At 53.7% G+C, this 23,566-nt stretch overlaps 2 protein-coding genes across 11 annotated transcripts in view; one reads left to right on the forward strand and one right to left on the reverse strand.

The window, feature by feature from the left end:
• Window positions 1–22,678, forward strand: part of FER1L5 (fer-1 like family member 5) — a 60,013-nt gene extending 37,335 nt beyond the window's left edge. For 3 of the 10 annotated variants that reach the window (XM_078444406.2, XM_078444405.2, XM_078444407.2), the window contains exons 21-54: window positions 3,737–3,861; window positions 4,705–4,805; window positions 5,446–5,623; window positions 5,700–5,855; window positions 7,041–7,172; window positions 8,364–8,527; window positions 8,812–8,926; window positions 10,093–10,195; window positions 10,775–10,938; window positions 11,017–11,190; window positions 11,436–11,580; window positions 11,712–11,789; window positions 12,646–12,827; window positions 13,036–13,197; window positions 13,510–13,611; window positions 14,638–14,784; window positions 14,870–15,032; window positions 15,181–15,206; window positions 15,853–15,903; window positions 16,037–16,138; window positions 16,505–16,624; window positions 17,171–17,332; window positions 17,564–17,655; window positions 18,028–18,198; window positions 18,409–18,557; window positions 18,760–18,899; window positions 20,074–20,162; window positions 20,404–20,493; window positions 20,693–20,834; window positions 21,034–21,133; window positions 21,208–21,401; window positions 21,576–21,685; window positions 22,000–22,144; window positions 22,256–22,678. In XM_078444406.2, coding sequence (XP_078300532.2) covers window positions 3,737–3,861; window positions 4,705–4,805; window positions 5,446–5,623; window positions 5,700–5,855; window positions 7,041–7,172; window positions 8,364–8,527; window positions 8,812–8,926; window positions 10,093–10,195; window positions 10,775–10,938; window positions 11,017–11,190; window positions 11,436–11,580; window positions 11,712–11,789; window positions 12,646–12,827; window positions 13,036–13,197; window positions 13,510–13,611; window positions 14,638–14,784; window positions 14,870–15,032; window positions 15,181–15,206; window positions 15,853–15,903; window positions 16,037–16,138; window positions 16,505–16,624; window positions 17,171–17,332; window positions 17,564–17,655; window positions 18,028–18,198; window positions 18,409–18,557; window positions 18,760–18,899; window positions 20,074–20,162; window positions 20,404–20,493; window positions 20,693–20,834; window positions 21,034–21,133; window positions 21,208–21,401; window positions 21,576–21,685; window positions 22,000–22,144; window positions 22,256–22,483 — 4,502 coding nt within the window. In that variant the 3' untranslated portion in view covers window positions 22,484–22,678. Of the gene's footprint in view, window positions 1–3,736; window positions 3,862–4,704; window positions 4,806–5,445; window positions 5,624–5,699; window positions 5,856–7,040; window positions 7,173–8,363; window positions 8,528–8,811; window positions 8,927–10,092; window positions 10,196–10,774; window positions 10,939–11,016; window positions 11,191–11,435; window positions 11,581–11,711; window positions 11,790–12,645; window positions 12,828–13,035; window positions 13,198–13,509; window positions 13,612–14,637; window positions 14,785–14,869; window positions 15,033–15,180; window positions 15,207–15,852; window positions 15,904–16,036; window positions 16,139–16,504; window positions 16,625–17,170; window positions 17,333–17,563; window positions 17,656–18,027; window positions 18,199–18,408; window positions 18,558–18,759; window positions 18,900–20,073; window positions 20,163–20,403; window positions 20,494–20,692; window positions 20,835–21,033; window positions 21,134–21,207; window positions 21,402–21,575; window positions 21,686–21,999; window positions 22,188–22,255 lie in introns of those variants that run through there. The other 7 variants (XM_078444408.2, XM_078444409.2, XR_013554620.2 and 4 more) reach the window with 7 other exon arrangements.
• Window positions 1–23,566, reverse strand: part of LMAN2L (lectin, mannose binding 2 like) — an 80,950-nt gene that overhangs the window by 11,027 nt on the left and 46,357 nt on the right. The gene's annotated exons all lie outside the window — the stretch shown is intronic.

Raw genomic sequence — 23,566 nt, forward strand, 5'->3', positions numbered from 1 at the left:
TTCTATACCTCTCACCGGATTGTCTGCAGGGTCTAATCTCCCTTAGGCTTCTTTTTATGTTGTCTTCCTTCTAGGGTGTTTGTGTTTCTACTTCTACTTTTTGTCTGCATTTTGCCAGCTCACATTTCCTCCTCTGAGCCCTGAGTTTGTTCTGGGAGTGTATTTTTGCTGGCGCTTTCTGCACTCCGCTCCCATCCAGCTGTGCTTCCAGCTGTCTGTCTGGCTCATCGCTTCCCCGCAGGTGACTTCTGTTGCACTTCACCCCTTCCAGCTTCGGCTTTGAGGGCAATCATAGTTGCTTTTGGCAGCCCTTATGTGTATTTTGAGTCTGCAGATTATATCTGTCTCCTTGTTTTGCTGAAAATGGAGTTGTTTTCCTCCTCCTTGTTGCTTTTGTATGCCATCCAAGAGTAGAAGAAGAAAATTGCCATCTTGTATCTGCACGTTCATATCTGAGAACCCCAGTCCTGGACCTCTGCTCATTTACCATTGTAATGATTCATTCAGTGCCAGAGTCTGCAACTGGGGTCTGCCAACAATTCTGGAAAATTATAAGATATTTTCACTTTGAAAACTACTTTTTATCCTTGTCTCTTATAGCTCCTTCTCAAACGGACTCTATTCTCTGTGGAACTTGTCATTCTGTTCTTCGTATTTTTAAATTTCTCTTCCATATTTGCCATCTCTGTGAGCTGCATTCTGCATAACTTCTAGATCTTCTTGGAAGGGCCTTAGGTAACCCATATATTTAAGATGTTTTGGCAGCTCCTGATCCCTGGTCCCCACTTTATTCTTCCCCATAGTATTTTCTACCATTTGACACACTGTATTTTAATGTATTTTTGTCTTTTTTGCCTCTACTATTCTTTAAGTTCTTAAGTAAACTTTTGATTCAGGGGCGCCTGGGTGGCTCAGTTGGTTAAGCGTCGGACTCTTGATTTCGGCTCAGGTCATGATCTCACAGTTCATGGGATTGAGCCCTGCATCGGGCTCCATGCTAACAGCCTGCTTAGGATTCTCTCTCTCCTGCTGTCTCTGCCCCTCCCCCTCTCACGTGCAATAGCTCTCTCTCTCAAAAAAAATAAACAAAAAAACTTTTGATTCAAGTATAACATAGCTACTGAAAAGTACACAAAGCAAAGCAATCCAACTCAATGAATTATCACGAAGCAAACACACCCACGTAACAACATTCAGACCATGAAACAGAGTCCTGATATCCCAGAGGCTCCTTGAGCCTCTCTACCCCCAGCCCCACCAAGGGCACCACCCTCCTAACCTCCATTTTGTCTGGTGGTTAGGTTTATAAAAACAATCATATAGCATGCAGTCTTTTGTGTCTGGTTTCTTTTGCTCACCATTTTGTGAAATGCATTCACAAACCTAGATGTTGCTGGCTGTAGCTGTAGCTTGTTCTCATACTGTATAGTATTCCATTGTGCAAATATACCATAATTTATTTTTTCCTTCCATTACTGAGAGAGATTTTGGTGGTTTCCAGTTTTGGACTATTATGAACAGTGCTGCCATGAACATTTTGCACCCTGTCTTTTGATAATGTTGTGACCCCTTTCCGTTGGGTATATACCTGGAAGCAGAACTGCGAGGCTATGAGGTGCGTGGGTGGCTCAGTCGGTTGAGCACCCGAGGTTGACTCAGGTCATGATCTTGCAGTTCGTGAGCTTGAGCCCGCCTTTGGGCTCTGTGCTGACAGCTCAGGGCCTGAAGCCTGCTTCAGATTCTGTGTGTCCCTCTCTCTCTCTGACTCTTCTTCCCTGCTTATGCTCTGTCTCTCTCTCAAAAATAAATAAACATTTAAAAAAAAAAAAAAAGAATGGTGGAACTGCAGGGCTAGAGAGTGTGTATATTGGTTCTGAGCTGCTTGTTTCTTGGAACTTTATCTGTAGGAAACCTTTGGGACTTTAAAGTTTCAACTCCAGAGAGGATTCTTTTGCTTCCTCCAGTTACCTGGGGCACTGCCAACTAAAGACCACTTTAAATTTTCTCCAGCCCACACAGGTGATACGAATGCAGAATACAACCTGTGTGAGGCTCCACTTAAAGTTACAAATGTTACAAATGAGAAAATGTCCTGCCCCCTCTACCTGGAGCTATGCTGGAGATAGGCCAGATTCCTCAGTGTTGTCTTCTGTGTGGTGGGTTATTTCTCCTTGACTGAGGGTTTAGGTTTTGGAGTGGCAGCTTTGCATGGCAGATTAGTTTGGTAAGGGCTGCCCTAACAAAGCACCACAAACTGGGTGGCTTAGCACAACAGGAGGCTTGTTCTCCATTCTGGAGGCTAGACATCCCAAATCAAGGCGTTCTTTGTTTTTTTACTTAGTTTTTTAATTTCCTTTTGAGATTTTTTTTAAGTTTATTTATTTATTTTGAGAGAGAGTGTGAACAGGGGAGGGGCAGAGAGAGAATCCCAAGCAGGCTCTGCACTGTCAGCATGGAGCCCGATGCAGGGCTCAAACCTACAACCCTGAGATCAAGAGTGACACGCTCTACCAACTCAGCCAGCCAAGCACCCCAGGCATCCTTCCGATGGATCTGAGGGAGAATCTGTTCCCAGCCTCTCTCCCAGCATCTGGTGGTTGCCTACAATCTTTGGTGCTCCTTGGCATGTAGACGCACCACTCCACCTCTGCCCTCTGTCTTCACGTGGTGTTCTTCCTCCGTCCCTGTGTCTTCACATGGCTGTCCTCTCTCTGTGCCCGTCTCTTCTTCTTATAGGAACATCTACATTGTGTTAAGGCTCCAGCCTACTCCGGATGACCTCATCTTGACTAATGACAGTTGCAATGACCCTATTTCCAAATAAAGTCACATTCTGAGGTAGTAGGGTTAGGACTTCAACATATCTGTATAGGGGACACAATTCAACCCATAACACATGGGGTCTCCTATTAGACTGCCCATTGTGGGCAGTGCCAGGCTTTCTCTGCTGAACCCCCTGCCCTGGCACTTGCCAAAGAGTTCTCCAAGATTTCCAGAAACTTAGAGGGCAAAAGCCAGCTTTGTTTTTGCTTGCCTCACAGGTTTTCTGCTCGCTCTTTATTTTGATTTCTGTAGACTTCTTTCCTTATATCAAGTCAGCAACACAATTCAGAAACATTTTTAAATGCATTTATGTTCCATCTAGCATTCCCCCCCCCCCCCCCACCTATTTCAATAAGGAACATGGCCAGAGAACTCAGTTTGCCAAACTCATCACTGGTTTTTATCCATCTTTGCTCTCCTGACCCCACGCCTCTGCACTGGCAGGCCCTTTATGTTAGATGTCTGCCCACTCCAGCCAAACCCTGGGTCTCCCCTCTGCCTTGCAGCCCACCCAGAAGGGAGACCCTACCTCAAGTCATGCCACCTGCCTTGGCATCTCGCCTGAGGTTAAGGGCATGGGGCTTTGGAGCTAGACACCTGAATTATGATCACCTGGCCGTGCCTAGATTTTCCCACATATAAAATGGGGACTTTTGAAAGGCGACATGACACCCTGAGCACAATGAATACTTGGTAAGGCCAGACATGTTCATCATAGTGCATACGTTCTCAACTGGCCACCAGCCCACCCTCTGGAGGGAGGGGTCAATTAGGATTGTTAACAGATTGCAGGCATTCTTGAGGAATGGAATAGCTCAGGGAAGGTCCTCTGAGGGGGCGCAGTAAAAGGGGACTTCCCACAGTCCCTCAGACACCTCCCCCGCCTCCCACCCCCACCACGTCTGTGTCTCAGGAAACATCTACCATTATGTGCCCTGGTACAACACCAAGCCAGTGGTGGCCGTGACCTCCTACTGGGAGGACGTCAGCTCCCGCATGAACTGCCTCAACCTCCTTCACTTCATTCGGGACCGCCTGGTGAGTGGTGCAAGAGGGTGCAGGGGTAGGGCCGGGCCATGGATGGGAGGCTTTGGAAACTAAATCACAGTCCTAGGGAGCCGGTCACGCTCCTTGCTCACACACTCCGCACCAATGAAGATGGAAGTGTCCAGCACTGTGCTAGATACTGAAGACCCGAAGCTGAATAAACATAGCACCCAGCCCCACCACCGGGGAAGTCAGACATGCAAATAGCTACTATACAGAGGAGCTAGGGCTGGAGATACAGTACCCAGAGCTGTGGGGGCACAGAGATTAGGGGTGGGGGAGGGGAGACAAAGACAGGATAATCAGAGGAAGTGTTTGAAATGGAGGTAACATTTGAGGAGAGTCTTGAAGAATGAGTTTGCTGGTGGCGTGGTGGGGGTGCAGAGAAGGGAACAATGTGCAAAGCCATGTGACACGAAGTTCAGGGGTGGCAGGGACAAGGAGGTGATGTGGAAATAAGGCCAGAGAAACTGGAAGGGGTCAGATCACAAAAAGTGTTATGCATCTGTTAAGGAGGGAAGTCACTGAACAGTTTTAGGCAGGAGAGCCACCTTAGATAAGACTTTCTTGCACCTACAGAAGGGAAGCCCTCGGTCAAGACTATACCCCTTCCAGTCCTGCCCTATCCTTCCACTTCCTGCCACTTATTCCATTGGGTCATGGAGAGGGTGCGTGAGGATCCCAGCCTTGCAAGGGCATGTGACAGCTTTGGACGGATATCCTCAGGTTACCCCAAAGGCCCCCAGGTCCTGACTGAAAACATCTCAGGCCAGTCGGCCCTGTAACCCCTCCCGGATGAGCCCGCATGCTCATTTCCTGTCTCCCGCTGGACAGAAAGCCAATCTGGACACCCTGAAGTCCATACGGAATCCGAAGGACCCCGCTCTGCTCCCCCAGTGGAAGAAGCTGCTGAGAGAACTGGTGGAGGACTGCAAGTAGGGGAGGAGCGCACTGCCCTGGGGCTGGGGCTGAGCCAGGTCAGGTTCACATGGGGTGGGGGTTCAGACCAGCACCCTACAGAACATCACCCAGCTCCTAACTCCTCAAGAAAGGGGTTCTGCTCAAATCTCTCTCAGGCTCAAAGTCCACAGGACATTGCTGCTTCTCCTCCCCCATTCAGGCCCTCTGGAAACTGGCCTTGGCCTCCCCACCCAGCCTTATCTGGCTGTCCCTATACACACACCTGACGCTCCTACCAACCCAGACCTCTCCCTGTCATCTTGACAAGCAACTTTTTCCCTGCTGCTGCTCCTGTCCACAGTGCCCTCCACAGGGCTCTGCCTGTTCTGGAAGATGCATCGTAAGGCCTCTCCCAGCCCCAGCCCCACACCCCACTTGGATCTCCACCCCTACCCCCCAGGGCTTGGTTGACCCTTGTTTCTGGGCTCTCACCCACCTCCACAAGGGGCTCCCTGAGCACAGGCCTGTGGGAGGGGGTTCTCCTGAGAACCGGTGGGCCGGGCCATCAGGGGACAGGACAGGATCTCAAGTCTAAGAAGGGTACCTTGGCCTAAGGCATGGCAGGAGGTAAGATGGAGAGAGGCCCAGCCCCCTCTTTCCCGGTCCTGGCCACAGGCACCCTCTGCCCTGCATGACCCATCAGCACAGAGCCACCGAGCTGGACAAGAAGAGGTGGCAGCTCCGCAGCCTCCTCCTGCAGGAACTGGCCCAAAAGGCCAAGGAAGCCAAGCCCAGGAACATGGTGGCCACTGTGGAGAACTGGCTGTACCGCCTCAATGCCATGCTCCCTGAGGTAGGCGCTGGACATGCTGCTGGGGGAGGTGGGACTTGAAGCCTGCCGCAGGCCTGACACCATCCCGTCTCGGCAGCCCCAGGTGAGCCTCCCAGATGTGATGATCTGGCTGATGTCCAAGGGGCAGCGAGTGGCCTATGCACAGGTGCCTGCCCATAGCATCCTGTTCTCCCCGACAGGGGTTCTGCACTCTGGCAGGTTCTGTGGGAAGACACAGACCCTCTTCTTGCAGGTGGGGAAGCTGGGAATCCTCAGGCCATCCTGTTCCTCGGGGGAGGAAAGGGCCCAGAAACACCCCAAGAGAGAAGCCCTGAACTCTTGAGGCAGCCCCCATGAGTCTCCCTGAGGGCATGCCCACTTCGTCTCTCCTGGACCCTCTACCAGATAAAGTGGGGTTTAAAGAGTCTCCAGAGGAAGGCAGGGGACAATGACCACCATCATGTGGTTAATGCCAAGTCCACATCCCTCATAAGTGTTCCTCAAATTCATGTCTTCCCTCATCCTTACACTACACTTGGTCCAGTCCCTTCTCATCTCTCCCCTGAACCACGATTGGGTGCTTTCCAAAATATTTAATGTTTACATGGCTTGGGCACCAGCCCATCATATCAGATGCAGGCCATACATAAGGCTGGCTGACCAGCACTCCTGCCCTGATGACAGCCACTACTCCCAGCCTTCTCCACCTCACCCCACCCCCACCCCCGGGAAGCAGGTGGGGAGCTCTCCCTCGCTCTTGATGTCCTTGGCTCCCCATTGCCTTCTGGAGAAGGCTCAACTGCCCTGGCTGGGCCCCAGCCCCTTCTCACTGCCATAACCTCCTTAGGGCTACATACTCTCAACAGGCTACTCTTGGCTTCCCCGCCCCCAAACCTGCCTGCCCTGTGCCCTTTCTACCATTGTGGAAGGGCCCTCCGATGCCCATCTGAGTCCCTCATCCTACAAGAACCACTGAGACTTGACTCCTGGCTTTACCACTCACTGGCTTGTGTGACCCCAGACCAACCCTTGACCATGTCCAGGTCTCAGTCTGCTCCTCTGTTAAATAGGCCTAGTGAAAATGATGCCCCACCCCACAATGGTAGTGTGTGAGGACCAGAGCATATGTCCATGTCACCACCATCACCACTCCTCTTTGGAGCCTTCCCAGGCTCCCTACGTGGCACTGCCCCTCTCCCCACAACCCCACCAGCCTCTCTGTTATGCATGGGGTCACAGGTATAACCATCTGCTTGCCCTCTCCCTCTGGAAGGCAGGAACCCTGCATCATTCACTTTTAGCCCCAGCACCCCACTCAGTGGAAGGCCCCTGCTCCCAGGGTTCAGGGTGAAGGAGCAGGTGTGTGTCCGTCGCTCACCCGGGCCCCTGCCCCCTGGGGAACGTGTACCCCTGTGGGGTTGACCTGCCTCCGGTTCAGTACCCAGAGGGTGAAGGACAGAAGGACACGCTCCCGGCCCACCTCCGGGTCTGCATGTGGCTCGGCAATATCACAGACAGCAAGGATCTGCAGCTGCTCCGCCAGGGCGAAGTTGTCGTGTACGCGGAGACGGTAAGCGGCACCCGGGTAGGACAGAGCAGGGAGGTCAAGCTGCAAATAGCCTAGCACCAAAGGTGGAGAAAACGGTTACCAGCGGAATCTGAGGCTTATGAAATGGGCGTCATCAGGAGCGGTGGCAGAGCCTAAAGCAGTCTCAGATGCCGCCAGCTCAGGGCATGTGCATGTAATGACAACAGGGGCAGCCAAGTGGTCCCTTAGGGCCAGTCGCTCTCTCGCTGACGGAGGTTCACCAAGAGTTTCTTCCAGTTCCTTCAAGGCCTGCGAGGTGAGCGAGGCTCCACTGGCAGGGGTCTCCTCTGTCACCCACATGGCAGCCTAGGACCCCTGCAGACTCCAGCTGGGTCCTCCAGGCCAGTCTGGTGGTTCTGGGTAGGGTGGGGCCTGGAACGTTCAGAGGAACAGGAAATGAGGCATCTTCCCAGAGAACCATAGACCCACGGGTGGGTAAGCAGCCAGCCGGTCAGAGACTGCTCTAGAATCAGAGGAGGGAAAGAAGATCCTTGCTCCCTGAGGGAGGACATGGCTCAGAAGAAGGCTCTGAGAGCAGTGGGAATGGAGTTTAAGAGTTTTCAGCTTAATTTACCAAGTTAAAAACATACTTTCGTGGTTCCTAAGTTGCATGCTGTGAACAGATATACCCTAACATACATAACCACCCCCTACGAAGGGCTGGGCAACGCCAAGATGAGTGGGGATTTAGGAGGAGATGCAGGCAGCAGGGGCTGTATGTCCAGCTAGGAGAATGTGGGGAAAAAAAGCTCAGAGGCTGCAAAGATGTGGCAAGTGGTGGAGCAGCATTGGGTTCCCCGGATCAGCAGCAACAGCACTAAGGGACCACACTGCAGGTGCCACCAGGCTCTAACACAGGCACCCACCCCACTCTACCCTTCAGTGGCCGAGCACCTGGGGTAGAATTGACCTCTGAGCCTCAGTCTCCCTGCCTGTGAAATGGGACTGTGAGAATTACAGGGGACAGTTCATGTAAAACCCTAGACATGGGCCTGGCCCAAGGGAAGAGCTAGATGAACAGAGTCTGCCTGTGCTAAACGAGTGCCGTCGAGGGAAAGTGCTACCTGTGATAAGCTCTGGAGGTGCCTGGAGCCAAGTAGGGGAGCCAAGGAGGGGCTCAATGTCCCACTGTGAGCTGGCACTACAAGGCACTGACAGCTGCCCCTCCCCCAGTACGAGAACCAGGCCAAGTATAAAGATCAGTGGGGACAGCAGGGGCTGTACCACTGCCCCAACTTCTCGGACGTCATGGGGCACAAGGCCCTTCCCAAGGAGGATTTCAAGGCACCCCATGGATGGCACTGGAAGGGGCAGTGGACAGTGGAGCCTCAGAGGAGGTAAGGCTAGCACACAAGCCTAGAGCCTGTGTGCCCCTAGACGTGCAACCCTGGGGTGAGAGCTGTCAGCAGCAGCCCAGAGAGCTAGGCACATGGCCACTGTAGCCTGCTCCTGGGGGCCAGAGTGCCCACCACCCTGCCCTGGATGCCAAGCCCCGCTGCCCAGCCTTGCCCAGAGCAGGTGGGGGTGCCAGGTAGGGGAACACTGGGCCCGCAGAGGAGGACCCCAGGGGCCTGAGAGTTAAGGGAGATGTGCTGGGAACTTGGGGTCTCCCTGTCCCCAGACTCCTCCTGGACATACACATCAACAAGAGCCAAGTGCTGGAGGAAGTATATGAGAACCAGTGTCGCGACACCACGGGGGCCTGGGTGCCAGCAACCATCCGCAACACGGACATGGTGAGCAGGGGCTGAAGCTGCTTCTGGGGATGTGGGGGGACAAGCAGTGCAACCAGGTGGGCGCCTTGGAAGCTGGGTTGTCTGAGTGGAAAGAGCACTGGACCAAGGGTTACCATCTGAGCCCTGCTCCCTACTCTGCGTGGGACCCTGGGTGCACACTGATGGGGTTCTATCCCAAGATGGCAGGTAGAGGTAACTTCCATAAGACTGTAAGGAGCAGCATAGCGGGGCAGTGTTTCCTTCCTAGGCTTCTTTCAAAGGTAACGCTTACCCAGCAGGAGAGAATCTTTGTGGGGCTAGTCTAAGCCCCACAATAGACTAATAGAAAGTCCAATAGAACTTTCTGTGATGATGGAAATGTTCTGTGTCTGCACTGTCTAGCTATTGAATTGGCCATCGAGTACTTGAAATGTGGTACTTGTGAGAGTGAGGAACAGAACTTAGGACTTTGTTTCATTTTAATTAATTTGCATTTAAGTGGCCGCAGGAGGTTGGTGGCTGCTGCATCAGACAGCACAGGTCAAACCCATGTCTCATGCACACTACCCTCCCCTCCTCAGCAGCGACAGAGACAGGGCAGGCAGCAGCGACTAGCTGAGATCGGTCACACTATTTCCCTTTCCTAGTCATTAGTATGGGTATTTTCTATTTATGGTACTGATTTTCCATAAAATCAGATGGTGACTTCCATAATTGATAGTGGCTATATAAAGTTTTCTTTTAAAAATATGTTTACCATTCCGGGGTGCCAGGGTGGCTCAGTCAGTTAAGCGGCTGACTTGATTTCAGCTTAGGTCATGATCTCTCAGGTTAAGGAATCGACCCCACATCAGGCTCTGAGTTGAAAGCATGGAGCCTGCTTGGGATTCTCTGTCTCCCTCTCTCTCTGCCTCTCTTCTGCTCATGCTTGCGCTCGCTTACTCTCTCTCTCTCTCTCAAAATAAACATTTAAAATAATAATAATAAATAAAAATACTTTTACTATTTGAAAAGGCAAGTCAGTAAAAGCATGTTAAGTGGATATGTGGGTGGCATCAGAAGTAGCAAGCACTATCTGCTCCAAGGAGAGCACTATGGCCACGCTAGGTGAGCAAACATGTGGGCAGAGAGAGTTGGAGGCCTCTTAGCTCAGATGCCCCTGGCCCACCCTGTCTGTCCACCCTCAGAATGGAGAGCCCGTGGAGTCCCGGGAGAATATGAAGTGTCCCCAAGGCTGGCACATTAAGGAGAACTGGGATGTGGAGCTGAACCACGCAGTGGACAATGAGGGTCAGTCCTCTGGTCACAGGCTGAGGGAAGGAGGCCCTGGAGCTGCCAGGGACTGACACTTCCCACAGCCTCACAGCAATCAAGTTCTCAGGTGGGATGGGCCTGAATTTCTGGGGGTCCCCCAGACTCTGGAGAGTGGAGCCTCCACCCTTTCTATAGACATAGGCCCCAGTTTTGAAACAGGGCAGGTTGTAAGTGCCTCCTGAGCACTTTCTAGAAAGAGGAAATGCTCATGGAGCCTGGGTTCACCTGAGGTAGCTCCAGGGAAGGAGTGATGGGCTGGAAGTCTGAAGACCTGAGCTCAAGATGTGACTGTGCTACATGTGGGCTGTGTGACTGTGTGTGGGTCACAAGACATCTCTGAGCCCCAGCTTCATTTGTAAGATGGGCGGTTGGGCCCAAGCCATCCTGGTGACCACCCCATCCTTTCCACACCTCAGGGCCCCAAAAGACCTGGACATGAGGGAAAGCATTTCCTCTCCCTTTAGCCTGCCTTCTGGGGCCCATCTCTCAGGCCTGTCCACGCCTCCCAGCCCATGGGCACTTGGGCACCCACAGGCCGTGGCCCTGCCTCCGCAGGCTGGGAGTACGGAGTGGGGATCGAGCCGTTGGGCCTGCCCCAGGTCTGGAACTCGGTGGAGAAGACCTACTACACATGCCGCCGGCGGCGCTGGGTGCGTTTGCGCTGCCGGAACCACGGGAAGCTGGGCCTGGAGCAGGAGACCCTATCCTTCCTACAGCTGGTGAGGGGGCCGCCTGGGCAGGGTCCCCCCACCCTGTGCCATGGCGGGGGTGGTGACATTCTGCTCCCCTCCCTGCAGCACCACCCCAGCGCAGCCAAGGAGGAGGGGGGCTGGGAATACGGCACCTTCGGCTCCAAGTTCCACCTGACTCCTCAGCCCCAGAGCCGGTTCCGCCGCCGCCGCTGGCACCGCAGGCTGGTCCCAAACAAGGACAAGGGCATCGCACCCATTTTCCTGCTGGAGGGATCGTTGGTAAAGCCTCAGTGGGCTAGGTGACTCCTGGCAACGCTATATCCCAGAGCCAGGGCCCGGGCTGGGTGTGGCAGACAGCTGGAGATGCCCCAGGTTGGGGCATTGATGGCTTGGGGCGGGGGTGGGGGGAGTGTGCGCCCCAGATCCACACCCTCAGTCTATAAGGGGAGAAGGGTGACCTGGGCCTGCACTAGAGGAGACAAGAAAAGCACCCAAGAGCTTCAGGGAGAATGTCTTGGGCACAGGTTATGGATATGCAAGAGCAGGCTAAGAAGGAAGAGAACAGGATGCTGTCACAGGGTCTGAACAAATCATTCATGAGCTTCTGGAAAACTGCCCCACAGGACACTCACCCACTTGACCTACCCTTCATCTACTGCGTCTTCAACAGTGAGCATTTGACAATGCCCAAAGTCTGCTTGGGTGGCTCCAGAGGCCTTGCATCTGAGGTCAGGGAGTGAGGAGGGGCCAAGGTGGGGATCCTGGGGGCAGGTGATGGACGTGGCTCCTCTCTTACCCAGAGCCCCACTACTACCAGCTTTTCTGCTACATCTACCAGGCCTGGAACCGAATGTCCAACCAGATCCAGACATTCCAGGGTAGGCAACAGGCACCCCTTTCTCCCCAAGTCTCCAGGACGCCATGATGTGGCCACCCAGCAGCATAAAGAATTTGACAGGGAAGGGGGTGACAAACACGCAGACCCCTCTCCCCAGCAGGTTAGGGCCCTGGCTTGGGGGAGAGATATAAAAACAAGGAGTATAAGGTGGGGCTGTTCTTGAGATGTGTCCCCAGTACTGGGGATTCAAGAAGGGGGAGAAAGAGTGACACACCTGGGGACCACACGTCCCTGTGTCAGAAGATGGGGGGGGTATGGGGAAGAGGTGAGGCGATTTCCAGCCATGTGCATGAGGAGCCTGTCCTTGGTCCCGTGAGGAGGACCCAGTGAAGCTTTCAGGAGAGATGTGTGCTCCTGCCCCGTCCTTTTGGTAACGCTGTTTGTAAGGAACCAAGCTGCTGGATGAGGGGCAGAGCCAGGGCAGGGAGTGTCTGCCGGGAGCTGTGTCCATTGGGCATCGGCGCCCACATTGAGAGGGCCACATGATGTCCCCTTATGCCACAGCCACTCACTGATGCTGTGGAAGGACAGCCATGTGTAGCTGGTCCCCAGAACTCCTCCAGAGGAGCCACGGGACCTTCCATCTCTGTGCCACTCAGACCTCAACCAGGTGGTGTCAGATAGATGTGTGTGGAACCAAATGGTCCTTGGCCTCTGGTTACATAGCCATTTGCTCTGTACTTGCACTGAGGTGGCCTTCTGGGCAGCTGGCAGTGGCTGTGATTGCCCAGCCTAGGCCTCCCCGGTGTCTGGTCCAGTGGTAGCAGCTGCCAGAGACGAGCACCTGGCTTGACAAGCTCAATGGCAGGACCCCCTCCTCTCCTTCTATCCCCCAGGGCCCTTCATTCGGTTGGTCTTCTTGAACCATAGCCAGTGCACCCAAACCCTGAGGGGCTCTGCAGCCCCCACGTGGGCCCAGACGCTCATTTTCCAGCACCTCCTTCTGTATGAGAACCCCCAGGACACCGAAACAAGCCCACCACTCGTGGTGTTGGAACTGTGGCAGCAGGACTCTCAGGTAAGGTGGGCTGGAGTGGGCAGAGTTGCTGAGTTTTTCTTTTAGAGGAGAATATACAGAAAGGCCTCCCATGGGGCATGATTCACAGAGAGCAGTATGTCAACATAAATGTTGGCCCTGATCCTAGAGTTGTCAGAATCCCAGGGGAGGAGAGCCAGAACCCTGCCAGCTTGGCCTCAGTGTTTGGTGAACTTCCCTTTCCCTGCAGGGAAAGGAGAGCTTGTGGGGCCGGAGCATGTGGTCTCCAGTGGTCTGGCTGGATGCCCAAAAACGGATCCTGCCCCCGCTGAGGTGGCACCCCCTTGTAAAATTGCTAGGGGAGGAAGAGGGTGAGATCCTGGCATCCTGTGAGCTGATCCTCGAGACTGAGGTACTGAGAAGGAGGGCCTGGCTGGGGGTGGGGGGCGCCTTGCTCACTCCCACCCCACCCCACCTCCCTGCCCCCAGTTACCACAACCTGTGGTCCCCAACTCCACCCCCCAGGAAAGGCCTGGGGCCTGAGGAATTAGAACACCGGGCTTGGTGATGCCAGCCGGTGACGTCTCCCTAACTCCCTGCCTGCTGCTGCCCATGGGGCTCTGGAGCCTCCTCACTTGAGCCCTGCTAGGGACTTGATTTGGGGGTGGGAAGGACAAGCCCACTAGGGCCTCATGCTCCCTGCTCTCTCACCTCACCCCTTCAGAGTCTCAAAGAGAGGCCGCCCATCTTAAGTGTTCCCTGGAAGAATGGGGTCTACACACTCCCCAAGAGCATCCAGCCCACACTAAAGAAAATGGCTATCGAGGTGATAATGGTGTGGGGCAGTGGGGAGGGCAAGCACCCCCCACAGCAGTTGAGTTCCGTGGAGGTCTCTCTGCTCAATCTCCTTGGGCCCTCCTGACTACCTGATCCAAAGCATGGACCCCAAAAAGACACTCTCTGAGAGATGGAGGGAGACAGGGGAGGAATGAAGGGCAGAACCTCTGATAGAATAGGTTAAATTATTTTAATGACATCCTCTGTGGCAGGTCATAGACAAAGGGCTTTGGCATTCCTTACCACATCCAAGCCCCTCGATGGCCCTCTACAGTAGGGACCACTTTTCAGACAAAACTGAGGCTCTGTGAGAGCGGAGAGCCCATGCACAGTGACACAGGGTTAAGTGGCAGAGCCAGAATCTGGGCCTGGCCCTGCCTGATTCCAAATGACAGTAGCCTGGAGGTCCCCACGTCGGAACCTTTGTGCCCAGCCACAAATCTGGTCAGGTCCTCCTGACCCTGGAGACCCCCCCACAAGATCAGGCAACCCCACTCTGGTCCCCTGAAGAGGCCTTCATGAGTAACAGCATGGATGTTTTCTGGGGTGCCCAGTGTCTGTCACTTGAGAACACTGAATGACCATGGAGTTCTATGGGATCTGAGTCACCAGTGAGCTACATAGCAAAAGGGACACCTGAGAAATCTGGACCCCCCCTGCTACTCTGGGCCTTCAAGGCAGCCAGCCTTAGGGACTCACTCCTGAGCAGTGACTGGAGGCCAGACAAAGCAGCAGGGGAGGAAGGACAATACCTAAGGGGCCCTGGAGGTCAGTGAAGGATATCACAGTAGCCAGAGGGCACTCCCTCATGGAGGCCTTGAGGACAAGCACTGATCCCCCAAAGGAAGGGAGACCTGGGTAACCTTTAGACTCTGACTTTGTCCAGCTCATTCCCAGGCCCTGGATACTCCCTGATGCATCATCACTCCCAGGACAGTCCCCTCTCTCTGGCCAGGACCCCAGTACAGAGGCCCTGTCTGTCCTTTGCCCTGCCCCTCCTTCTCTGTTCTGGCAGATCCTGATCTGGGGCCTTCGGAACATGAAGCAGGTGCGCTCCCCCCAGCTCCTGGTAGAATGCTGGGAAGAGTCCCTGCAGACACAGCCCATCAAGGACTTCCAGACCAACCCCAACTTCGCCCAGTCAGTCCTCTTCCTCACAGTGGTAAGGCAACCTCGGGCAAAGCCGGGGCTGGGGCAGCCCTCTCCCCTGGGAGGCCTCATGCCCGGGCCTCTCCTTGGGGCTGCAGTTCATGCCTATGGAGGAGGTCTACGCGCCACCCCTCACATTGAAGGTGGTGGACAGTCAGGACTTCGGCCAGCAGACTGTGGTGGGTCAGGCCAACATCAACTCCCTACAGCCCTACTTCTGCGACCCCTGGGCTGAGGACTACGTGCCTCCACAGCTTCCAAGTATGGCCCTTTCTCCCTGCCCTTCCCCAGCCTCACCCCTAAGCTGGCACTGGGAGTGGGGGCAGCCCTGGCGGCCCTGCGGGGCTGGTGTCCCTCCTCCTCACCCTTCTTGCTGCTCCTGAGATTCATGATTGCTCTTTCTCCTCAGTGCTGTCTATGAACAAGTACCAGAAGGTGAGTAAAGGGCTCAAGGTCCCACCTTCTTCTACACCATTTATAGGGAGCAGCCCTTGTCCCCGAGGAGGGGCGGAGATTAAACAGAGTTCTGAGACATGTGCTCTCAGTGTACACGAGAACTCTAAAGCTGTGATTCCCAATGTGGACAGCATGTTAGAACAGTCCAAGAGTTTAAAGAAATGCTGTAGCCAGGCCACAGGATAGCTAGCGGGAAGGACCCAAGTATCAGCATTTTTTTCAAGCCCCACCCCTCTCCAGTGATTTCAATGTTTTCAAGGTTCAGAACTATCCCTTGAGAGCTGCACTTATCAAACCTGAATGCACAGGCATCTTGGGGACATCTGGAGCAAAAGCAGGTTCTGACTTAGTAGGCCTGGGGTGAAGCTTCAGGTTCTGCATTTCTGGGCCCTCCCAGAGTTCCATCTGAAGCTGTGGGCATTGAGGATAAGAACTAAGTTTACCCTCCTTCTGGTCCCCAAACCCATGTCTGACGATCTTGGAATTGAAAGGACTCCATGAGGAGCAAGGGAGCCAGGGAAGGGAGCCCTGCCCTCCACTCCCTTTCTCCTCAGAAGTCAGGGATGGTGAGCGGGCCAGGCAGGGGACACCATACCTCATCCACTCTCCTACTCTCACTTTTCAGGTCCTAGATTACCTCTATGAAAAGTTCTGGTTCGAGTCCAGCAAAGCTGAGGTGACGTAGGCTCAGACTCAGGGAACAAAGGAACGACTCTGGGCAGCTCAGGGAGGCAGGGGGCAGCATGACCCTGGGCAGAGGAAGGCCACTGTGCCTTCTCCCTGAAGGCCAGAATGACCTTCCCTGCCAGGACGAATATGAGCATGAAGTGGACTGGTGGAACAAGCTGTTCTGGGCCACAGGAGATGCCAAGTCCTTGCAGTACAAGCACAAAGACTACCACACCCTGAAGGTTTGGAGGCCTCTAGGCGGGGGAGACTGCTGAGACTCGGAATAAAATCTGCTGGCAGAGACCAACAAACCTCACCCTGATTCCTCTAGGAACCACCAGCGGGGATGGGGGCAGGCAGGAGAGGGGGTAGTTTCCTTCTTGTCTCCCTAAGACTCCAGGCCACACCTCCACCAGTCATGCCTTTTTGGGAACCAGGACTGCCCCATCTGCAGCAGGAGGTGCTGACTCTGGGGCCACCGACCAGGCAGATGCTTTGAAGCCAGACCTAGGAACTGGTGGCCCCTCAGCCCCCTGATGGCAGGAATGGTCCCCCTCTGGCTGAGCCCGCTCTCCCCACCAGCCTGGGTCCCATGCACCCTCCTACAGGTGTATGACTGCGAGCTGGAGGCTGTGCCCGCCTTTGAAGGCCTGCAGGACTTCTGCCAGACCTTTAAACTCTACCAGGAAGAGCCCAAGTTGGACAGCCCTGTGGTAGGGGAGTTCAAGGTGCATGTCCACCCCAGCTGAGCTGCCCCTGTCTCCTGTGCCCCTTCTGTCACCAGAAGACTCTAATAAAACCCCTGGCTCTCTATGCTCTGTGAGAGGATAGGGCAGGGAGGGCTTGAAAAACAGTTGAGGGAGCAGGGGAGCAGAAGGTGACCTATGCTGGGATTTAGAGTGACCTCCCTTTACATCGGATGGGCAGGGGCCTCCTCACACCAGCTCTGGCCTACGTGGAGCTCCCAAAACCTATAAGCCTTAGAGAACAAGTTCCAACCCGAAGGGATGGACGGGCATGGAATGGGGGTCTGCATCAGCAGAAACTGGAAACTCACCTAATGACTAGAGTTCTTTGCCCGACACTCTTCCTAAACACAGTTGTCCCCGTGGAGTCCCTGCCGCACCTGCCCTCTCCTGTCCTTGCGGCCTTCCATCCCTGCCATCCTCAACACAGCCTGCTCTCGCTTGAGCTTAGACCAGGGGCACCTCATGGAGGGCTTAACAGAGCCGGGCCCGCACTGCCAACACCTTCCCTCCCCAACACACACACAGGGCCTTTTCCGCGTCTACCCCTTTCCTGAGGATCCAGAAGCCCCCAAGCCCCCCCGTCAGTTCACAGTTTGGCGTGAGAAAGAGGACTTCCCTCAGGAGTGCTTGGTGCGAGTGTACATAGTCCGAGCAATCAACCTGCAGCCCCAAGATGCCAACGGCCTGGTAATGAGCAGCCCCAAACCCATGGTGTTCATGGTCCCCGGGCCCACCCAGCCCAGATGCCTCCCACAGGGTCCTGGAGCTCCCTCAGGCTGCGGATACCCAGACCGCCACCTCACCACAGGCTCCATCTGGTACAAGGGGCTCACTTCTGCCCCACCCCCACCCTCCCTGGCCAACCTGGGCTGACTTTCCATTTCCTGTCACATTTCCCTCCCTATGACTGAACCCCAGTGTGACCCTTATGTGATCCTGAAACTGGGACAGACAAAGATTGGCAACCGGCACAAGTACCAGCCCAACACTGTGGATCCCATCTTTGGCATGTGAGCTGCCCCAACTCACCCAATCCCACACTTCTCCAGGAGTAAGCTCCAGAAGGCGAACAACTCTTGCATTTCTTTCTAACCTCTGAGTTCCTAGCACGGGGTCTCACAGTGCTCAACAGATGGAAGGGTGGTCAGTTCTACCCTCCTTCTCAAACACTTTGCCTGGGAAAGGAGTTCAGGGTCCCACAACCCAGGCCTACCAAAAGTTGTTTCTAGCCATAGCTAGGGGATAGTTATTGGCAGGTGACAGCCACCCCAGGCTCTGCTCTCCATATTCACCATGACCAAACAAGGGGCTGAGATGCTAGACAAGGAGGCCTGTAGATAACATGGTGCACAGTCTGCAGTGTCCAACACCCTCACCCCTAGGATGTTTGAACTCAGCTGTACCATCCCCCTGGAGAAAGACCTGGAGATCCAGCTATATGACTTTGACCTGTTTTCACCTGATGATAAGATTGGAACCACAGTTATTGACCTTGAAAACCGACTCTTGTCTGGCTTTGGAGCCCGTTGTGGGCTCTCCAAATCCTACTGCCAGTAAGTACACCTGAGGCTGGGCAAGAGAATAGGGGAGGGGTGGAGGAGGGAGCCCCCAGTTCCCTTTGCAGAGGTTGCATCCCAGGCTGGGGAACCAGGGCCTGAACCTGGCTCCATCCATGCCCCCACCACTGCTCATCCTGCAGTTCAAAGCAGAATGTTCTCCAGGACCCAAACCTCCCCACTTGTTCCTCTCCCTTAACCTCACAGGTCAGGGCCCTTTAGGTGGCGGGATCAAATGCACCCAAGCTTCCTCTTGGAACGCCATGCCAAACAGAAAGGGCTGCCTCCGCCTCTGTTCAATCCTGAGGAGGACTCTGTTTTTTACAATGGGAAACAATTCAGACTGCAAAGCTTTGGTGAGAAGTACAGCACGCTGCTGGAAGGCACAGAGACAGGCCTCTGAAACAAGAGGGCACCTGCCCCATTTTGCCCTTTCCTCTTGTGGAGGGCAACCACGGCCACTGTCCAGGCTGGGGTAGGGAAGGGGGCGCACCTGCCTGGGAGACAGGAAAGCTAACAACCTCGTGATCCCCTCCCCTTCCACCTCCTTCCATCTAGAGCCCAAGCCCCCTACTGTTCATTATTTGGGACCTAAGAAAGAACGCCTTGCACTATACCTCCTGCACACCCAGGGGCTGGTCCCTGAGCATGTGGAGACCCGCACACTATACAGCGACAGCCAGCCAGGCATCGACCAGGTATGAGACTCGAGGGGCTGGATCAGGAGACCAGGGAGCCCATCCATCCAGGACATAGACATGACGAGAGGGGAAGGGGAGGCCAAGAATTCACAGATGCATGCGCACAAAAGACAAGCATGTTCTGTTAGAAGTGAGAAGTTCCAATGATGTCACTCAGAATGGAGAAATTCGGAGCAGGAAAAGTCGTCTACAAGAAACCTAGGCCGTACATCAGTTGGTAGAAGCGGTAAGGCGCAACCTTACCAGCCAGTGCCTACGCTGCTTTAGTCTCTCCTGAGGGAGGGTGGGGAGGTAGCACCTGGGGTCAGATGTGCAGACATTACAACCCTGGTTTACCTGTTAATTGCAGGCTGTGTTTTCTCCATGGCAAGGAACCCCAAACAGAAGGAATAAAAATCCCCATGGGCACCCTAATTATCATCCACCCTCTACCCTCCAGCCACCAGAACAGCTCATCTCATTCTCCACATTTCTCAAGCTGATACCACATTCCAGACACAAAGTTCTCTGCTGAGCACTTTTTATAAACCATTCTCATTAAACCTGTTTTCTTAAATGGGGTCAACTTCAAAAGAATAAAATGAGGTCAGTTTGAAAGAATATATTTGTCTATACCTTCCAGTGTTAGTAGTTCTACTCTTTTAGTTTTTTCTCTTCCTTTTTCTCACCATTTTCATCCCTCCCTTCTTAAGACAGACCTCTATGCTTGGTGGACAGCTTCATACCCTTACAATATGCTTACACAACATAAAGCAACCTGGACACTTGGACTGACCATCTAGTTTGCTCTTTCTTGGGGCCACTAAGCTGGTTAATAAATGAAGCCCCAACCCCACTGTGGTGCTCTGTGCAGAGAGGCTGAGGAGCACGGCCTGCTCAACGGCATTAACCCCCAGTCACAAGTGATAACCCGCTGTGGCCATCAGCCTTGAAGCCATCATACACTACCAGCCTTACTCTGTACCATTCTTCCAGCCAAAATGAGAAAAGGGAATCTGGCGGGGAGTTGCCAGACTTCCTGTCTGAAGTCCATTCCATCTCCTTACCCCACCCTCCTATGGTGGGGACATAGCCTCCACAGACCCCAGAACCTGGGACAGGGCTCCCAGGCCACAGCATGCTCAGAACAGAGGCTGGCAACCCCCAGCCAGCTAATCCATCTCCACTCCAGGGAAAGGTGCAAATGTGGGTGGACATCTTTCCCAAGAAGCTTGGGCCTCCTGGCCCCCCAGTCAACATCAAGCCCAGAAAGCCTAAGAGGTAAGTGACCTACCTCATCCCCGTCACTGTACTTCCCAGGGCACGGAACATGGGTGTGCTCACACACTAAGGAACAGCAAATTCCTTCCTTCTCTTGGGAGTCCTGGGAGCTTCCTTCCCCTGCATCCTCCCAAATGTGGCGTGCCTGGTGTGGGCATGGAGGGCAGCCTCCCAGGCCTGTCTTCCTGCACCAAGTTGGGGAGCTATTCCTCAGCAAAGCCTCAGACTACAGTGGCTGCAGGTATGAGCTGCGCTGCATCATTTGGAAAACTGCCCAAATGGACCTGGGGAAAAGTCTATCTGGCGAGATAAGCGACATCTATGTCAAAGGGTGAGAAAGATGGCAGGGCTCCAGCAGTGTTCCCTCAGAGTTCCCCAGTTGTATCATCCCTATGCCTCCCACCCCCAATTCTGGGGCCACATCTCTCCACTCCCACCTGTGCCTGGTGTCTGTTGAGCAGTGCTTCCCACAAGGGGAAGGGGAGGGGGACAATACATGTGAGCCCCAGGTGAAATGACTTTTGCCCCAGGTGGCTATTCGGGCTAGAGAAGGACATGCAGAAGACAGATATCCACTACTACTCCCTCACTGGGAAGAGCGACTTCAACTGGCGGTTCATCTTCACCATGGACTACCTGGCAGCTGAGCATATGTGTGTCCAGAGCCAGAAGGTAACAGAACTGGGAGTGGGGGTGGGGGCTGTGCTCCCTCTCCCGCTTCCTCAGAGAACTGTAAGCTGAACACTTGGAATGTGGCCTCAGGCAGAGACTTCTCTGAGAGTCTATCACTGCTGGGTAATGGGCTACTAAGGGGGCCAAGGGCAATCTCAAGGGAGACAGGCCAGGAATACGCTCTTCTGTCACCCTCCAGGACTACATATGGAGCCTGGACCCCACAGTGATGAAGTTCCCAGCCCGGCTCATCATCCAGATCTGGGACAACGACATCTTCTCCACTGATGACTTCCTAGGTGAGATCTGGAATAGGGTCCATGACCACAGGACAGGGAGCTCCTTCTTGCTGACAGCATTTCTTTGGGCTCAGGGGTCCTGGAGCTGGATTTATCTGACATGCCTCTACCAGCCCGGCACGCCAATATGTGCTCCATCAGGATGATGGATACAGATTCCAAGTGGCCTTACTTCCTCCAGTATAAGCACGTCTCCCTCTTCAAGAAGAAGACTGTAACGGGCTGGTGGCCTTGCCAGGTCCTCGATGATGGCAAATGGCGCTTGTCGGTAGGATCTGGGGAAGGTGTCTATTGCATAGGACTACTATGCCACGTAACTTGGCTCTAACAGACTTCTGGGGACCTTTGCTAAATCCCTTTTCCTTTCTATGGGAAGGGGTCTTAAACTATTCTCGCACCTGTTGTAATGAACTCAGCCTCCCACCACCTATGGTGTTTCCAGGGTAAAGTGAAGATGACGCTGGAGATTCTGTCAGAGAAGGAAGCCCTAATCAAGCCAGCAGGGCGAGGCCACTCAGAACCCAACCAGTACCCTACACTTCATCCTCCCCTGTAAGGGTCCTGTGGGACAAAGCCACAAAATCTTTCTTCCTCATTCACAAAGCTGAGCTGCTAGGCCCGGCAATTTGAATAGGGTGGTGAACATTGGGCCTATAAGTGGAGAGAGGTTAATTACTTCCTAGCATCCTGGCTCAGGGCTCAGCTACAATCAGGAGAGAACAGCCTTGGTGAAGGGGAAGTGCGGGGCTGGGGACACACAAGTAAGCAGAAGTTGTTTTAAAAAAGAAAGCTCTTGGGTCCAGATTACTTGACCTGAAGGTTCTCTCTGCCCTCCATCCTCTGACATCTCCTCTGCTTATGGACAGACGACCCAACACCTCGTTCTTGTTTCGGATACCTGTTACAACCTTGTGTCACGTTTTCTGGAAACGCTACCACTTTAAAATCATAGCCGCTGCAATTATATTTATTATAGCACTTCTGCTGTTCAACTTTATCTATTCAGCCCCGGTGAGTGGCAATCCTGGGGACAGGGACAAAGGCACTAGTTGCTCTTGGGATGACTCTGAAGAGACAGCCTCAGGTCGCTACCTCAGGCTAACAGTTGCCTTTTCTCTCTAGCATTACTTGGCCATGAACTGGATCAAACCTGGACTTCGGCTGAGTGCTCCCCTTAAAATATATAGCAATGTCATCAATCCACCAAACACCCGCATTGCCAACCCTTCTGTCCTCACGGGCCAGCATCTGAACCTAAATCCTGCAACAGACCATGAGCTGAAATTCCTCCAGGGACCTATGAATCACCTGCAAGACATTTTTCCAGAACTTCCAGCCCTGCAAGACTAATTGGCCCAGGTCTGCTTGGCTTTTCTCCTGCCCATCACCAGCCTTACCCTTGGGCTTCCTACCAATCCCTCATTTCTATCTTCTAGGACATATGCAAGGGGCTAAGGATATTCTAGCCATTCTGTTCAGAAACCACTTCCAACAAGGACAGAGTTGTCATTTTCCCACTGAAGTAAACAAGTTTTGTCACAGAGAGTCACCTTGTAATTTTGGGGGTTGAAGACAACACGAAAAGCAAGACTCACAAGGACAGGGAACAGTGTCCTTTTTATACACCACCTCTAGTCTTCAGGGTCTCCTCCTCTCCAAGAGGCTCTGAAGTCAGAGGACAACCAAGAGAAAGGGGGACTGTGAGGAGAGAAATGGCTCACGTGGGGTAAGCAGCTTGCCAAAATCATTGTTCCCACCCCTACGGTACATGCACAAAAGAGCCATGCCACAGACCAGGCATCTCCCTCCTCTAGGGCACACCTAGGATTATGGGGCCCAGAACAGTATTTGGTCCCATTCACAATGGGAAATATTTATGTCTAAGAACAAAAAGCAAGAGCTAGGGCATGACCTGCCATGCTAGGTTAGACAGTTTCCTTGCATCACACATATCTCAAAGGCTGGCCCCATGCTGGGTGGGGACTGCATTTCATGTCTTCCCCATCCTGTTTAAAAACCCTCAAGGAGCCCATGAGCGGGGAAACATAAAAAACTCATCTCACACACATACCTCCCCCATGATGAGACCCCTTCCTCCCGCACCACTGCCTGGGCTATCTCAAGAGCTCACCTAGGTCCTCCCACCACAGGGGTCTAGCCAATCTCCCCCTGAGCTCAAAAAAGACAAAAGAGCTGTTTGCTTTGTCAGTTCTAACTGGTCCTAAGGCCAAGCTCCAGGTCACAGTTTGTGCTCTGGCACCCAATCCTGGAGCTGCTCTGCTCTTGTGGGGAAGGTCTTAGGAGGACCCCATTTTACTCCCACCTATAGGAGAGCACTGTGGCCTGTGATGCTCACTTACGCACATGGGAGGGACAGAAAAAAGCCCAACACGACAGAAACTTATACGCAGCCAAGGTGCCCTCCTTCCCTTC

The sequence above is a fragment of the Panthera onca genome, chromosome A3 (genome assembly GCF_046562875.1).
Source record: "Panthera onca isolate mPanOnc1 chromosome A3, mPanOnc1 haplotype 2, whole genome shotgun sequence".
Taxonomy (NCBI): Eukaryota; Metazoa; Chordata; class Mammalia; order Carnivora; family Felidae; genus Panthera; species Panthera onca.